Source organism: Alternaria postmessia, assembly GCF_024291825.1.
Source record: "Alternaria postmessia strain BMP 2775 chromosome Unknown scaffold_78, whole genome shotgun sequence".
Lineage (NCBI taxonomy): Eukaryota > Fungi > Ascomycota > Dothideomycetes > Pleosporales > Pleosporaceae > Alternaria > Alternaria postmessia.
The window spans coordinates 106,550-121,778 of NW_026260151.1; the positions used below are offsets into that span (position 1 = coordinate 106,550).

Consider the following 15,229-nt stretch of genomic DNA (forward strand, 5'->3'; position numbering starts at 1 on the left):
TGAAGCCATACTCCGGAGCAGAAGCCGTTGTTTGCCAACGTCGGGTACACGAACAGTTGGAAGGTTGAGTGGGGCAGTACCCCGCTGACGTATGTTGGTGGCACGAACAAGTCACGCAGCACGTGACTAGCGTCATTGCTACGCCACATCAGCCCGAACAGACGCGTACAGACGTCTTACAGAGCTCGACGCGTCCAGGTTCTACTCTATCATCCCGCTCGCACCCACGCAAATGGAAAGTGATTCTCCACGCAGGAGCGCATAAGAGTCGTTACTATTTCTGGCCTTTTGCCGCTGAGCGAAAACTTGTTTGACATTTGTCGCGAAGAACCCACTTTTCATCTCGTCAACATCGTCAATGTGACGACCCATCCTTTGGCCGCTGGACTCAACATGTGCACATGCTGCGCACAATCATGATCGACTGTCCTTTGCACGAGCGGGCCGTTATCCGTGGTTGAGCTCTGCGTTGTTTGCTGTGGACCTTGGCTAATCTCACAGCGTCAGCAGCAAAGCCGAGTCTTGCCAACCACCACGCGCTCAACACCGAGTCTGTCCCACAGCAGTAGCAATAGGATGAAGGACTGGCCTGTTCATGGTCGCCGGTGATGCCTCGAATTGAGATCGGAGAATTTACCATTGCCTATGCTGCCGTGCGGCGAGGTACATGCGGCCGTCTCATCAGGCCGACTATGATCATCCTTGGGGATCAATCTGCGCACAACTCAGACAATGCCTGCGACGCGGCACAACAGACATCGATAGCGCCTGGCGAAGATCGTCTCTGGCACTCCAAACTGCCAACACCGAGTGTGTCGTGCTAGCTGTCAATATACCCCCGAAGCTCGTGTTTGATGAGCAGCACCAACAATGTTCGACAACTGTCTTGCTGGGGTTGCATCTACTCGAGACTCCTCGGTGCTCGAAAGTATCGCCGATATGTAGTGCATTCGCCGTCGCGCAAAGTCTCGACCAAAGGATCGTCTGCCGCACGCGATGCTCCTGCATGCAGGCGTCTGTGAGGCTGGGCAACTCTTCACAAGCCACAAGCTAACTGACGAAACAGGCAATATCACAGATAAACACCCAATGAACCTTCAATCTCCCTTATTTGCCGTACAAAATGGTTTTCCATCCTATCTTCCCCGTGTTTCAGATCAGATCCGCTCTAGCGCTTCTCTTAAACGATAGTCGCTTCATGATAGGGTCCACGTCGATCAGGCTCCGACAAACCTAATTTCATTTACCGCTGTACAGTACCAAACCTCACCGTTTGGTGTATGGGCATGCTGTCTATCACATGTATTGACTCGCCCACGGCCGTCGCCCGCATGAGTCTCCATGCCTGACAATCCCAAGGCCGCCTCGCTGGCTGTGCCACAGGCTTCTAACAATAGCTCGAGAGTAGTAAGAGCAGGGATGACTTCATGCTACACACAGTGCCATAGGCACGTTCAGTACCGCGAACAGTTTTGCTTGTACAAAGTACTCTCTTGGAGTTCTGGGCGTTGTGGCACTGCCGCTGCCGCTACTGGGATCGCTCTCACACGCCAACATACAGTCCGTTTCCTTGATACATTTGCCTAAAGTTTCGAGGCTGAGGTCGCTACCGTTGCTGCCACTGCGGTTGTTGGGAACATAAAACAGAGACGGGGTCGTCTCCGCTCATGGTTACTTCCTCATAAGGCAATCATCTTTCTTCAAGACTCAAAGTATCCCAATAATTCTTATTATCGCTATTGCTTAATCCACCATGAAGTTCTTCGCAGCGTTATTGGTACCTCTTCTCTACTCTATATCTGCGCATGCCGACACTTTTGCCGACGACGCCTTTACTGCTATCAAACTTTTGCAAGAAAAATGGTACAATTACGATACTGGCTTATGGTAAGTAGCTTTCCACTTCACGCGACCGGCATATCTGACTTCAATCAGGAACGACTTATGGTGGCAGTCCGGCAACATTATTGAGGCCATCGCCCGATTTGGTATCCAAGATGCTGCCTTCAAAGAGTACGCCCTCATGATCGTCTCCAACACATTCGCCAAATCCCCAAACCAGCATGGCGCAACGCAATGGAGAAACAAGTTCTACGATGACGAAGGCTGGTGGGCAATGGGCTGGATCGCCTCGTACGATCTTACGGGCGACGTCAAGTACCTCAATGCCGCCAAAGACATCTTCGAAGACATGACCACAGGCTGGAACACGCCCTGCAACGGCGGTCTCTGGTGGTCAAAAGACCGTGACTATATTGCCGCCATCTCCAATGAGCTCTTTTTCTCCGTCGCCGCCCACATCGCCAACCGTGTCGACGGCCAGCAAAAAGAAGACTACACCAACTGGGCTTCAATGGAATGGGACTGGTTCAAGAAATCTGGTATGATCAACAGCGACGAATTAATCAACGACGGCATCGACCCCACGACTTGCAAACCCAAGGGAATAACCTTCACATACAACCAAGGTATCGTCCTAGCCGGCCTCTCTGAACTTTCCCGCGCCAAAAACAACGGCGACTACATTGAAGAAGCGTACAAGCTCGCCGTGGCCTCGACGACCAAACTCAGCGATGGAAGCGGTATTCTCACCGAGCCTGTTGGAGGACCTCTCGACCCTGTTAGCTCGCAATTCAAAGGCGCGTATGTACGGGGTTTATCGACGCTTTATGAGAACGCGCCGCAGCAGGGGGTTAAAGAGTTCTTCTATCGGAACGCCAATGCGGCGAGGAGTCAACCGAGGGTGGATGGTGGTGTCATTGTGGATTTGTGGCAGGGGTCCAGTCAGAATGGGAATCCGAGTACGCATGCGAGTGGGATTGATATTATGGTTGCGGCTGCGTTGGCTGGTGATCCGTAGGTGTGCTGTGGTAGGGGCTGTCTTGCGGTTTCTTGGTTGTGTTTTATACCCCCGTTTTCGTTTTGGTTTTGGTTTGGGTTCGGTTGGGGCTGTTTTTCCACGCCAGCGGCTGTTTGGCGCTAGATGGTATCGTGAGGGTTAGAGAAGATGGAGTGTGAAAAGGACACGAATTTTGTTTAATGTAATTACGAACTTAATGACGACTACATATACAAATCTTGTGCCTGTGCAGTGTGCTTCTTTTACTTCGTTATAAACTCTAAATTCAGTAATGCTTTGCTCTGCTCATCACATCGATCTTGGCTCAGTGCTGGGGGTGACGCATTGCTCTTGTCTCGATTAAAGCGGACTGTGCAAGTCACTTCACGCTGTAATGTTATAGATACTACCATCTGCATGCTGGGGATACCAATCGTCTCTTATGCCTTTTTTCCCTTATGCGCAAGATAATTGGTGGATTCATGAGGCATTTTTGTGAGAGCTGACCAATAGGAAGATAAGGCTGCATAATCTACGCCACGTAAACGGCACATTCGCTAGACCTCGAGCAAATCCTCGCCCGAAAGCTCCTAGACACTGCAAAATGTCTCGCGATGAATCTATGTACTCTTGCCGGTAACCATTTGGCATTGGGTAACACCTTCAGAATAGATATCCGGCATTTTTCATCGTCCAGCACGTATTCTTGCGGGGAAAGCATCGGCGTCATCCGGCACTTCCACCAGCCGTGCCCAAGAGCTCGGTATCAACGTTGTTCCTAGCTCCACCGAGTGCACTTATCCCAATTGGTGAACCGGAGACGTCCTCGCCTCACGTAAAAACGTTTTTACCGAAGAGCCTTAGTCAAAACGGCGCGCAATGCAACTCGATAAGACTACTGTACTGCAGCGCACTGTCCTACTCACAGATACCTACGCCCGATCTTTCTGCAATCCAACTAGGCCCAAAGGCTACATGCGACAGCAAGAATGAGTGGCGGCTGCAGGTCTCACAGCTCATGGCAGGCCATGGTAGGTTAGATAAGCCCGCGGTTACACCGGTTTTGAGGTCTGTGTATTGTCAGAAGTGTTGTCATATTCGGTTTATCTGAGGATTTGAGGCTTGCGGCCGGAGGTATGATGTAGAGTTTGCTGTTCTCTTGCCTTTCGCATCGTGTGGGTATCAGGAGCCAGATTATAGGGATTCGAGCATACATATCACTCGTTATTGTCTGGAAGTCCTCTTCACTTTTCACACATCTTCGATTGATCCACTCGACTCTCGTCATGGGCTACGAAGCAAACAAGTACCGGTCCTGGCTACCAGACTTCCTCAAAAGATCGACGCAGGACGATGCCACGCCCGACGAACGAACATCACTTCTTCCGGATTCGCGGCATGAAGAGTGGTCTACGGGCGAAACGTACGAACTCGAGGATGGACAGGCATCCAAAACCCAACTCGTCCTCCAAGAGTTTTGGATCCTGCTCAAAGGATCACTACCAGTGGTCGTAGCATATGCGCTGCAAAACTCGCTGCAAACAGTATCTGTCCTCATTGTCGGCCGCCTCTCACCAGAGGCATTGGCTACTGCTGCCTTCTCGTACATGTTCGCCATGGCGACTGGTTGGCTCGTCGCTCTTGGTGGCACGACCGCGATCGATACACTGGCGTCCGCCAGCTTCACGGGCAGCAAGAATCCGCAGGACCTAGGTATTATTCTCCAACGGGCGTACGTCATGCTCCTGCTCTTCTACATACCGATCGCTATCGTGTGGTTCTGCTCCGAGCCACTCTTCAAAGCCCTCGGTCAAGAAGACTACATAGCTCGAGACTCGGCGAGATTCCTTTCCGTGCTCGCTCCGGGCGGTATTGGCTACATATATTTTGAAGCGCTGAAGAAATATATGCAGGCGCAGGGTAAGTCCATGTCAACTACGCTGGCTGTGCTCTCAAGCTGACATATTCAGAAATCATGAGACCTGGAACATATGTCCTCCTCATTACCTCCCCACTCAGCGCCGGCTTAAATTACCTCTTCGTGTACACGTTCAAGATGGGACTGCTCGGCGCTCCACTTGCAACCGGCATTGCATACTGGGCATCCTTCCTTTTGCTGCTCGCATATGCGCGCTTCGTTGACGGGTGGCAGTGCTGGGGGGGCTGGGATCGCAAGTGCCTGCAGAACCTTTGGACTTTCTCCCGACTTGCTCTCCTAGGCGTGATACACGTGGGTACAGAATGGTGGGCATTTGAGATTGTTGCGCTTGTAGCAGGAAAGCTCGGGACTATACCACTGGCTGCACAGAGTGTTATCATGACTACAGATCAAGTCATGAACACCATTCCCTTCGGAGTTGGCGTTGCCACCTCGTCGCGTGTCGGAAACCTCCTCGGCGCACGGAACGCCAAAGGCGCAGCTAGAGCTGCCAACACAGCCGCTGTGCTCAGTATGTTACTCGGTACGCTTGTGCTGGCTGTTCTTATGGGAGTCAAAGACTTCTATGCCAAGATCTTCAACGACGACGTGGAAGTCATCAAGCTCACTGCAAAAGTAATGCCCTATGTCGCGCTCTTTCAAATCGCGGATGGACTTAATGGCAGTTGCGGCGGAGCTCTCAGAGGCATGGGTAGGCAACATATTGGAGCAACGGTAAACATTGTCAGCTACTACTGCGGGGCTTTGCCATTGGGCATCTGGCTTGCCTTCCACGGCTGGGGTCTCGGCGGCTTGTGGGTCGGTCAGTGCATCGCGTTGTACCTTGTCGGATTTGCAGAATGGGCGATTGTTGCTTGGAGTAACTGGGATCACCAGGTCAAGAAAGCTTTCGAAAGGATGGATTCAGATGATAGGGCAGAGTTGGGCGTTGCTCCAGAGGAAGCTGCGCCGGTACATAGGTAGTCGCCTCAGGTTCGGCGGCTGAGGTTGGTCGCGTCGGATGTATTAGCAACGCTTCTTAGACATTGCGCACGGAATAGAGATAGATAGCTGTCCGGTACGACTAATGCAAGAAGTGCCAAATATTACTCGATACGTTAAGCGAACGGTGCTAACGCGGCCGGTATCTGAATCCTGGTCTCCGCGTCTGAACCTCACTTCTCATCGCCTCACCACCTCCGCACGGCTACCCAGTTGCTGCGTACCCCACGGCAAGTTTGCCTCTCAATAAAACATCTAGGGGCTTTCGTGACTTTGGGGCGGATCACGTATCCGGCCTTGCTGCATGTACTAAAGGCAGGCTTCATCAATTGACCGCCCAACCTGCCACGGAGATCGTACTTGGGATGCATCCGGATCACCTCAATTCTTATCGAGCCAATCCAGGCACTGTATAACAGCTACGAAAGACCTTTACGTAGAACATGTAAAGCTGCAGACTACGTAACGAACGCATCGGAGACGCACTTGCATGCATTAGTAGCGTAGGATCATACAGGTCTTGACTCGCTTGAGATAAGACGCGATACCAAGAGATCGGAGTCGCTGAATACTGTTCTTACATATCGTCTATGGGGAAGCTTACTGGCTGATTTCCCCGGCTTTTTTCTAATCATGGATCTGGGATCCTCGTCATTGTACATGGCGGGGTTGGGTATCCACATCGATCAGCAACGGCCAGTGCATGTACTCCTCGGCAATGTAGAATGAGGTCGCTCGGATGTATTGAACAAGGGGGAGGTAGGAAAGTTGATGTGACCATCACGGTGTTCTCAAAGTCTGCACAAAAAGCTAGACGCGGTATGCTGAAGAGAATCTGGTCCATCTTCGTTGGAAGCTCATCTCTATACCCTTCCAGCTCTGCACTGAGACAACATAGCTCCGGAATTACACCACACATCAACCCAACCTCGAGGCCTGAAGCTTCCCCAAGAAGCTACTAACCGATTGGAGGCACAACGGTGCTATGCCTGCAGACGACATCATCATGGAGCAGGGGTAGCTCCAAAAAAGTTGTTTACCTAACAGCTATTTACCTAAAAGCAGTTTACCTAACGTGAGCTGGTCAAGGTGCAACTGATAGAGAAGACGACCATAATCTCGAGCTATATACTGCGAGCTCTCCGCAGTTTTCCAGATCTGTTTCTGCATCTCTCCCTCCCCCTTCCATTTTCTGCCGCATCCACACCTTGGAAAACAACAGCAATATGAGGTTCACTCCTGCGATTGTTGCGAGCTTCGCGGCTACTGTAGCTGCGCACGGCGACCACGGCCACGACCAAGAACCATTGGCTGGCCCACACGAGGGATTGTGGTACAACACGCTTCCCGGTGACGGTGGAACTCAAGTATGCGCTTCCAACTCGAGGGACGACGCGCCCAAGCAGTTAACTGACCTCACCTCAGGCCGACTCCATCTTCTCTGGCATTTCTACATTCGGTCGTCTCCCCTACCACCCGTGTCTTTCTAGCAACACAAAGTTTGACATTGCATTCATCGGTGCGCCTTTTGACACTGGCACATCGTACCGCCCGGGTGCTCGCTTTGGACCCAGCGGTATCAGACAAGGTTCTCGCCGCCTCAATCTCTAGTATGTTTCCTTGCAAGCAATCATGTGCTTACTTCTTTGGGGTGAATCAAAGGCTCACGCAGAATTGGATTTAGTGGTGGCTACAACGTCCCACTCGAGGCGAACCCCTTTAATTCGTGGGCCAAGGTCATCGACTGTGGTGACATTCCTGTGACTTCGTAAGTTGCTTTCCGCCTCTTGTGGGCCTTGTCGGGGTCAGAATGGGGGAGCGAGCAGATGCTGATTTGGTCATGTGTGCAGGTACGACAACGGATATGCGCTTCAGCAGATTGAACAAGGTCACAACTTGCTGTTGAGCCGCGAACCATATACCCATGCGGATAAGCCTGGTCCCTCAAAGAAGGGTACTACACTTCCTCGCTTGATCACCCTCGGAGGCGACCATACCATCACACTCCCTCTCCTCCGTTCCATCAACCGTGAATACGGTCCCATCACCGTCATCCACTTTGACAGCCATCTGTAAGCTTCAATCCACCCTATCCTTTCTCTCACTCCCTTCCACCCACCCCTTCAACAACAACAGCACAATAATCTAACACCTGCAAGCGACACATGGCGTCCCAAAGTCTTCGGCGGCGCCCCCTCGGAACAAGCCAGCATAAACCACGGCACCTACTTCTTCCACGCCGCACAAGAAGGCCTGCTCGCCAACGACACCAACATCCACGCCGGCATCCGGACCACGCTGTCGGGCCCTTCCGACTACGAAAACGACGGCTACTGCGGCTTTGAAATTGTAGAGGCACGCGAAATCGACAAGATTGGCATCGATGGCATTGTCAAGAAGATCAAGGACAGGGTAGGCACCGAGAAGCCCGTGTATCTGAGTATCGACATTGACACTCTTGATCCTGCTTGTAAGTTTAACCTGTTGGTCGGTTTGGCCTTGATGGTGGCTGTGATTATGATGATGGGGACTTGAGAGGTGGGACATGGCTTGGTTTCTCAATTTGCGACAAAAGACTGACTCTTGCTCAACAGTCGCTCCTGCAACTGGCACGCCCGAGACGGGTGGTTGGACAACCCGAGAACTCCGCACTATCATCCGTGGCTTGGAGGGTATCAACCTCATTGCTGCTGATATCGTCGAGGTGGCTCCTGCTTACGATACCAATGCTGAGCTTACTACCATGGCTGCTGCGGATACACTTTACGAGGTCATGACTTTGATGGTGAAGAAGGGGCCGTTGAGCTACATGGGTGCTCCTAAGAAGGAGACGATCGAGTTGTAAAGTGGGGGCTTGAAGGATAGGATAGCATGGGCAATGATGTAGATAGTAGGCGTTGACTGGTGACCGAGAGAGGAATTGTTGGGTATGATGCGTTGAGCGCAATTGTGGTAGAAGCGTTCCGGACTTGGATCAGCCATGTATATGACGACAATGATGATGACGATGACACCGAATCAATGCCTTCCAGGGTATACCTTAAGCAACAAGCATGAATCATCCCAGTGATCAGGCCTCCCCCTTGGTGCATACACCACATCCTCCTGATACTCTTCTTCCTTTCCATGTACGCGTCGACTTGTGCATCCAGAGACCTACCCACCCCATCTCATAAATCCAAAAACACAATTCAGCAAAACCCCCATGACGACAGCAACCTGCCTCCTGCGCGTCCAAACCCCTTCTTCTCTAAACCCCCACACCAGACTACCCAGCGGGAAAAAGAAGCCCGTCAAATACCCATACAGCATATCGTCCAGCCCACCTTCTTCCACCGCGAAGCCCGCGCCCCAGCCAGTTTCTCCACCAGCACCTGCTCCTCCTCCAGTTGCCGAAGGATTGGCAAGGGAAGCAGAAGGGTCGTTGGCGGACGAGTCCAACCAGCGATCTTCCAAGACGCGGATTTGCGCGGGCGTGGGCATGGTGTCGGGGGTATGTGTGAAGGACAGGTTTTGAGTAAAAGTGGCGCGGAGCGAAGCTACTTCGTCGCGCGTGAAGCCCGAGGAGAGTAGTCTGTCGAAGCCTTGTGCCGCGGGGACGGTATTCGCTGTATTTGCGGTAGTAGCAGTGGAGCTACGTCGCCGGGCATTGTGGTCTATTGTTGCACTACCACTACTACTACTTGTGCGTCGCTGAGAAGGGGTAGTAGATGAGGTTGCGTGCTGCGACTTCAACGCCATGTCAGTACTCTGAGCGAGTGCGGCTTCGCTAGCGAGTTCAGACGCGGATAACGCATCGCCGAGAGAACAGTGTATGTAGTACTTTTTTGCATCTTGCGGGATCATCTCCGTCGTGGTTCCATACTCTACAGCTGGTGTCTCCCTCAACGGCTCTTTCCCTTTGGCCCTGCTACTTCCATCCCCTCCTCCTCCATCCCCGCTGCTGTTCTTCGCGTTCCTTGGAGGCGGCGCGGGTGGCGGCGCGAGTCGCAGCGATTTAGACAGTGGATCCGTGTCCGCGAGGACCTTGCCTGCGTAGATCAGACGCAGGCGCGCTGAGGCATGTTCGGACGGGAGGTGTTGCCGTATAAGCTGTTTGAGGCTGAGAGTTGCGATTGTGCGAGGTGTGTGGATTGAGAGGGGGAGATCGGGTACGGACGCTGTGAAGCGTATAATCAAGTAGATGAGTTGCTCGGGGAGAGCTGTCGCGTTCACCATGGTGTTGGATGTACAAGACTGCGGCGGGTTCGAGAGGTGGGGCATAGACGAGCGAGAGATTGAATGTGAATATCGGTCCGAGTTATTTCATAAAGGTCGTGGCATCATTAATCGCAATTCTTGTGGTCGTTGAGCATTTTAGGCGGGGATCGTTTCGCTCGGGTCGTGCTGTTCGCGCAATCGACGCGGCAGCTCCCCGGAGCTTAGCAGCGTTGAGGTCATTATATCCGAAGTATAGCCCACCAAGTCGAGTGCCCCTCTTTACACATGCACCGCGTCACTACGTCCAGCATTCTGTCTCAATCGAAGCAACTGAATAACTTCCAAGATGACAATCATTCACATTGTACTTTTCGAATGGAAGCCCACAGCATCCCCAGACCAAATTTCAGAAGTACCTCTTGTATTTATCTAAACATACATCGTACATGTACTAACACTTCATAGGCGTGCAATCGTATGCTGGGCCTCAAAGACCAGTGCATTCACCCAACATCTCAGAAGCCATACATCAAGTCCTTCTCTGGTGGCAAGAACAATAGCCCTGAAGGTCACAGCGTAAAGGCAGTTCCCATAGATCCTCCTTGCAGCTGCTGACATGCACAGGGCAATTCGACCCACGGTTTCGTAGTCGAGTTTGACAATGAAGAGGACCGCGACTACTACGTGTACAAAGATCCCGCGCACCAAGAATTCGTCAAGTTCGCCGGAGGAGTGGCGAATGGCGTCAAGGTCTTTGATTATGAACCAGGGAGGATGTAAATATCGTGTCGAGAATGAGGTAGCAAGCGCACTACACTCTGTGATGATGATAATCCAATTATGCCATATGTATATGTAACGCCCAAGATGCAACGCCGGTAATGCTCCTCTAATGCATAGTGATGGAATCGTAAGGGTATCATGATACGCTGAAGGACTCGCCGCAACCACATTGCTCAGCTAGAATTTGTCAGCTTCTGTTCCTCGTATTATGCTAGAGTAAGACGTACTGATGTTGGGGTTCTTGAAGATGAATCGCTCATTCAGCTTGTCCTCCAACCAGTCCATCTCACTGCCAATAATGTTCAGCAGCGCCTTGTTGTCGATCAAAACCTTGACGCCATCCTGCTCCACCTGCTCGTCCAGCGGGCTTGGCTTGTCCACATACTCGAGGTGATACGCCAGTCCTGAGCAGCCCTTTGCCCTTGTGCCTATCCGGATCAGCTTTGGCTCCGGTAACTCGAGAAGTTCGCGAAGGTGTGACACCGCCGAGGGCGATAGCTTGATAGTCGCTTTCCGTGGACCGAAGTTGTAACGGCGCGGCCGCAAAGGCTTGCTGGAGCCCGGCGCTTGCTGCGACTTCTGTGCCTCGCCCTCGGGTATGCTCACATTCGGTTGCTCGGATGGCGTCGCTGCGACGTGCTCTTGCGGCGGTAGTTGTGGGGTTTTCGCTTTGTTTGCCTCGGCTGCTCCACCCGCTATCGATGTGTCAGGTACACCAGCATTTCTCGGTGGTGGCGGCTGGGGGTGCAGCGAATAGGGCTGATACGCAGTCGCTGTCTGCATCTGCCGCTTAGCTGACTGTCGGTACGCTATCGATGAGGCAAACGTCCGCGCGCATTGCGGGCACCTGCGGGGAGTGAAGGACGGGGCGGCGAATCGCAAGAGTGTCGAGCTGGAGCGCGCGACGGCGGCCGTGGTTCGAGGCAGTGACATGGTCGCAGTGTGTCGAGGATCCAAGAGGGCTGTGAGGAGAGTAGGTAAGTCGCGTGGTGTGCGTTGTGAATAGATGGCAAGGGACAGACTGCTGCTTGTCACTAAATTCGCCGAAGCATATGTCATCCGCGGCAAATTCCGGGGCATATGGCACAATTATAAAGCAGATGCACTTGATTGGTTGGTAATATCCCGAAGCATCGGAACTTCGGAATCCCAAGTCGGCTACAAGGGCAAGTCACGCTATGGTCAGTCCACTTACGCTACCATGAAACTGCCACAAACAACGTTTCTGTATTTCACGGCTATACTTGAGTATATGTTCGCTGTACAAAATTATGAATTTGACTTGTACAGATTATAGAAAGGAGCTCTGAGTATCTTTCTGCGTACTTGGCGGAAGTCGGTCCAGTCGTGGACAACTAGACCGACATATGACCACGGACTCCAACCAGTCCAATACGCGTCTTTCATACCAGAACCACATCATCTAGAGTATCTCCGCAGAAAATCAGAAAACCGCTCAGGTGTCACCTCAGGATACCTTCCATTATCCACATCCTCTCCCAATCCAGTCTTTCCGCTCAGTATAAAGTATACGCTAGCACTAAATGTCCATCAGACCGCTGCCATTACTTAAAGAAGGAGGAAAGAAGGACAGAGCACTTACTCGAGTATGTTCTCCGCATTTCCCTTCCTATCCAACTTTGCCTCCAGATTGGTCAAGAGCCCGCGTGATTCCATTGTGAGGTTGATGCCATGTACGGATTCGACGTCGGCAGCTAGTTCACGGGCGCTTTTACGCTCGCCTCGGACTAGATTTCCTTTGTCAGCAAAGTGAGCGTTGCAAGATGGGTGACTTTGATATTTCCCACATTTGAAGAACCCCGTAGCGGCGGGATCAAGAGCCACAGCAGCGATATACTCTGCCGCCGTCTCGTAACTCGTAAGATCCCACTTCTCGTCTCCGCTGCCCCAGTAACTCATCTTCTTCCCCTCTTTGTCCACCACGCCGAAGTAGTCGAGAAACGTCTCCATGAAAAGGCCAACGAGGATATGTATCCCCGTCACACCCTCCTTCTCTTCGACGTACGCAGCGATATGCTTCATTGGCTCTTTAATCGCTAAATCGCCCCAGTCCAGATTCCGATAGTCGCCTGTGTAGTCGCTGGCTATGTACCGGGTGATACCTTCTTCTGCACATAGATCAATCAACAATCTTTGTGCGGAGAGCATGGTCTCGTCGTCGGCGAAGTAGGCACACATTACCACATCGCTGCCGCCGATCAAAGCACGAAGATTCTCTCTGTCGTAGGGTCCGCTTTGGATCAGGGCTATACGGGGAGAGGCTTTGAGCTCGTCGGGAAGTTTGTTGATATCGCGGCAGGAGCCACGGATGTAGACGTCTGGTCGTTTCAGCAGTGCCTTTGTGACGAGGAGGGCAAGACGGCTGCTTATGCCAGCGATTGCTACGGTGGTGGGCATGTTTCTGAGTTTGTGCAGCGAGAAGGGAAGAGTAGGAAAGAAGTGAAGTATGAGCTGGGACGAGGGCCAATTTGTTAGACTTCGATATGGCAATTATTGTTTTGCGACCTTTGTTGCTACAGTCGGATGGCTTTCCCAGGCTGGGAGTACGTTTTTGATGATCAGGTACCCCATACTTGGTTGTTTGCTTGTCCATGTGTCCCAATAGCTCGTCCGCGTTTAGTCCGGACGTCCCCTTGCGACGACAAGATACTAATTAAGCGGTCATTGGCATTTGAGCGGAACCGGAGCAAAGCGGCGGAGTAAATATCCATGCGCTTACTGGATGAGGCTTGTTGGACCCGAGCATATGCCTTGTACTTGCGAGTTCTCTCATTCGAAAGCATTATCGGATCCGAACTCCCGTAAAACGAGGATCTTCCACATATCTGACGCTGCTGTGAGGCTCAAATCCAGATTCCGATCTGGCCGGTGTGAAAAGGTGGCGGTAGTTTGCTGAAGAGTCCAATGTCCTCGGGTCGTCGAACGTACGAACAAGAGTCCACCGCATTGTGGCATCCACTTTCACCTGACTCTTTTGCTATTGGGCATCTCGACATTGACGCGGCTTCTCATGTATGCCTTCCATCTATGCTATTGACGGACTACCCCCATTGAATGTGCCCTTCGCCTTGACACACAGATCTCCACCCACACTTTCCAGTGTCGCAACGATCTCCTGTCTTGATCTTGAAGCCTCAGTCTTCTTCGTAAGATCTTTTTGAGGCGACAACCATCCCAGCCAGCTCTTCGTAGGCTCCGCTTCAGGTTCTGGCGGCGGTTCAGACTGCGGGAGATCAGGTTTCGAGAAGCTCGCGCGGAGTATGTAGAAATCAAGGCTGTAGGTCGGTTTCGCGTAGGTTACACTAAGGGAGTCTGGACGATGGACTGGTTCTGTCTCCTGCATTAGCACGACTTTGTTCTGTATGATTGTAGTCGTTGGAAGCCGTATACTTACCAATAACCCCCTCAGGTCCCCTAACCATCCTCGCCATAACCTCCTCCATGACCGTCGCAATAGCCCCTCCGTGCGCAACGCCCGGCCACCCAGCCAACCCGCCCCCTATCCAAACCACAGCCACCATCTCCCTCGTCTCGGCATTCCAAAACGCCCTCTGTACGCCCAACCCCCTCGTCCCACTCATAACCCCCAATATCCCGTCCTTGCCCCCACTCTCCCTCCCGAAACCTAAATCTAGTTCTAGCCATCCTTTATACGCCGATATCTTGCGACTCGAACCTGGAGGCGAAGACGTCAAGCCTGGACCCGATCGCAAGGCTGTATCGGTATGGAGGTTGTACGACTGGGAGCGTAGGGATTGCACTATTTCTATGGCATCGATGTCGCGGCGGAGGGAGTCGAGGATGAGTTCGTCTTCCCGGGAGCCGGGTTCAGGGAGGCCGAGGGGCGCGGCAAAGTGGCGGGCACCGAGGCCTGTTGTTATTCCCAGGGCGAGGATGCTGGCGTACCAGAGGTAGGACCAGCGGATTCGGGACTGGAGGGGGAGGGGAACGGAGTGATGCGCATGGTAGCTGGTGGAGAAGAAGTTTTGGCGCAAGGTTAGGTAGGATGTGTTGAAGAAGGTGCGACTATAGAGAAGGCGCGCTTGAGACATGCTCGCGATTTGCTGCTGACTCAGGCGCAGCAATTGGAGAGCTTGAGATTTGGTGGACTTGGATTATGGAGATGACGCGAATTGAGGGCAGGGATGTCTTCACCGAGGCTGCATAGTAGTGGCTTGGCATTGGCGGGCACCTCGATTGCGTGTTCTGTATCGTTTTGTCAACTCTATCACTATACCCTTGGGACGCATTCATTCTCAAGCCCAACGATGTTTTGATCAACCGACACTATCCAAACCTCCGCACATTGGCCCCAACGCATACGTTCGCTGTCTACTCACTGCAGATGACACCGCCAACACTACGTTCAAGCGTGCTAAACACCGTGTGCCTGAAGGTATACATGTCCTTCTTTAGATGGCAATGTTCGTGTTGTAGGAACTTCGCATGGCCTTCCGAAAACGACC

At 52.3% G+C, this 15,229-nt stretch overlaps 8 protein-coding genes across 8 annotated transcripts; 4 read left to right on the top strand and 4 right to left on the bottom strand.

Annotated features, from left to right (window-relative positions):
- Positions 1-1,753: 1,753 nt before the first annotated feature.
- Positions 1,754-2,860, top strand: J4E82_008944 (uncharacterized protein; the record flags this gene model as incomplete). Its single annotated transcript, XM_051735174.1, has 2 exons — positions 1,754-1,887; positions 1,936-2,860. The coding sequence occupies 2 exons, from the start codon at positions 1,754-1,756 to the stop codon at positions 2,858-2,860; spliced, it is 1,059 nt and encodes a 352-aa protein (XP_051585101.1).
- A 1,265-nt stretch (positions 2,861-4,125) lies between these two features.
- On the top strand, positions 4,126-5,741 carry J4E82_008945 (uncharacterized protein; the record flags this gene model as incomplete). The annotated part of the gene is made up of 2 exons (XM_051735175.1): positions 4,126-4,759; positions 4,810-5,741. The coding sequence occupies 2 exons, from the start codon at positions 4,126-4,128 to the stop codon at positions 5,739-5,741; spliced, it is 1,566 nt and encodes a 521-aa protein (XP_051585102.1).
- Positions 5,742-6,985: 1,244 nt separating this feature from the next.
- Positions 6,986-8,604, top strand: J4E82_008946 (uncharacterized protein; the record flags this gene model as incomplete). Its single annotated transcript, XM_051735176.1, has 6 exons — positions 6,986-7,126; positions 7,185-7,369; positions 7,444-7,527; positions 7,610-7,831; positions 7,919-8,229; positions 8,354-8,604. The coding sequence occupies 6 exons, from the start codon at positions 6,986-6,988 to the stop codon at positions 8,602-8,604; spliced, it is 1,194 nt and encodes a 397-aa protein (XP_051585103.1).
- Positions 8,605-8,915: 311 nt separating this feature from the next.
- On the bottom strand, positions 8,916-9,977 carry J4E82_008947 (uncharacterized protein; the record flags this gene model as incomplete). Its single annotated transcript, XM_051735177.1, has 1 exon — positions 8,916-9,977. One exon carries the CDS (start codon positions 9,975-9,977, stop codon positions 8,916-8,918), a length of 1,062 nt encoding a protein of 353 aa, XP_051585104.1.
- Positions 9,978-10,305: 328 nt separating this feature from the next.
- J4E82_008948 (uncharacterized protein) lies at positions 10,306-10,739 on the top strand (the record flags this gene model as incomplete). The annotated part of the gene is made up of 3 exons (XM_051735178.1): positions 10,306-10,371; positions 10,425-10,535; positions 10,584-10,739. 3 exons carry the CDS (start codon positions 10,306-10,308, stop codon positions 10,737-10,739), a joined length of 333 nt encoding a protein of 110 aa, XP_051585105.1.
- A 139-nt stretch (positions 10,740-10,878) lies between these two features.
- J4E82_008949 (uncharacterized protein) lies at positions 10,879-11,675 on the bottom strand (the record flags this gene model as incomplete). Its single annotated transcript, XM_051735179.1, has 2 exons — positions 10,879-10,919; positions 10,970-11,675. The coding sequence occupies 2 exons, from the start codon at positions 11,673-11,675 to the stop codon at positions 10,879-10,881; spliced, it is 747 nt and encodes a 248-aa protein (XP_051585106.1).
- Positions 11,676-12,161: 486 nt separating this feature from the next.
- J4E82_008950 (uncharacterized protein) lies at positions 12,162-13,160 on the bottom strand (the record flags this gene model as incomplete). Its single annotated transcript, XM_051735180.1, has 3 exons — positions 12,162-12,282; positions 12,346-12,490; positions 12,551-13,160. The coding sequence occupies 3 exons, from the start codon at positions 13,158-13,160 to the stop codon at positions 12,162-12,164; spliced, it is 876 nt and encodes a 291-aa protein (XP_051585107.1).
- Positions 13,161-13,788: 628 nt separating this feature from the next.
- On the bottom strand, positions 13,789-14,815 carry J4E82_008951 (uncharacterized protein; the record flags this gene model as incomplete). Its single annotated transcript, XM_051735181.1, has 2 exons — positions 13,789-14,093; positions 14,158-14,815. The coding sequence occupies 2 exons, from the start codon at positions 14,813-14,815 to the stop codon at positions 13,789-13,791; spliced, it is 963 nt and encodes a 320-aa protein (XP_051585108.1).
- Positions 14,816-15,229: the final 414 nt, after the last annotated feature.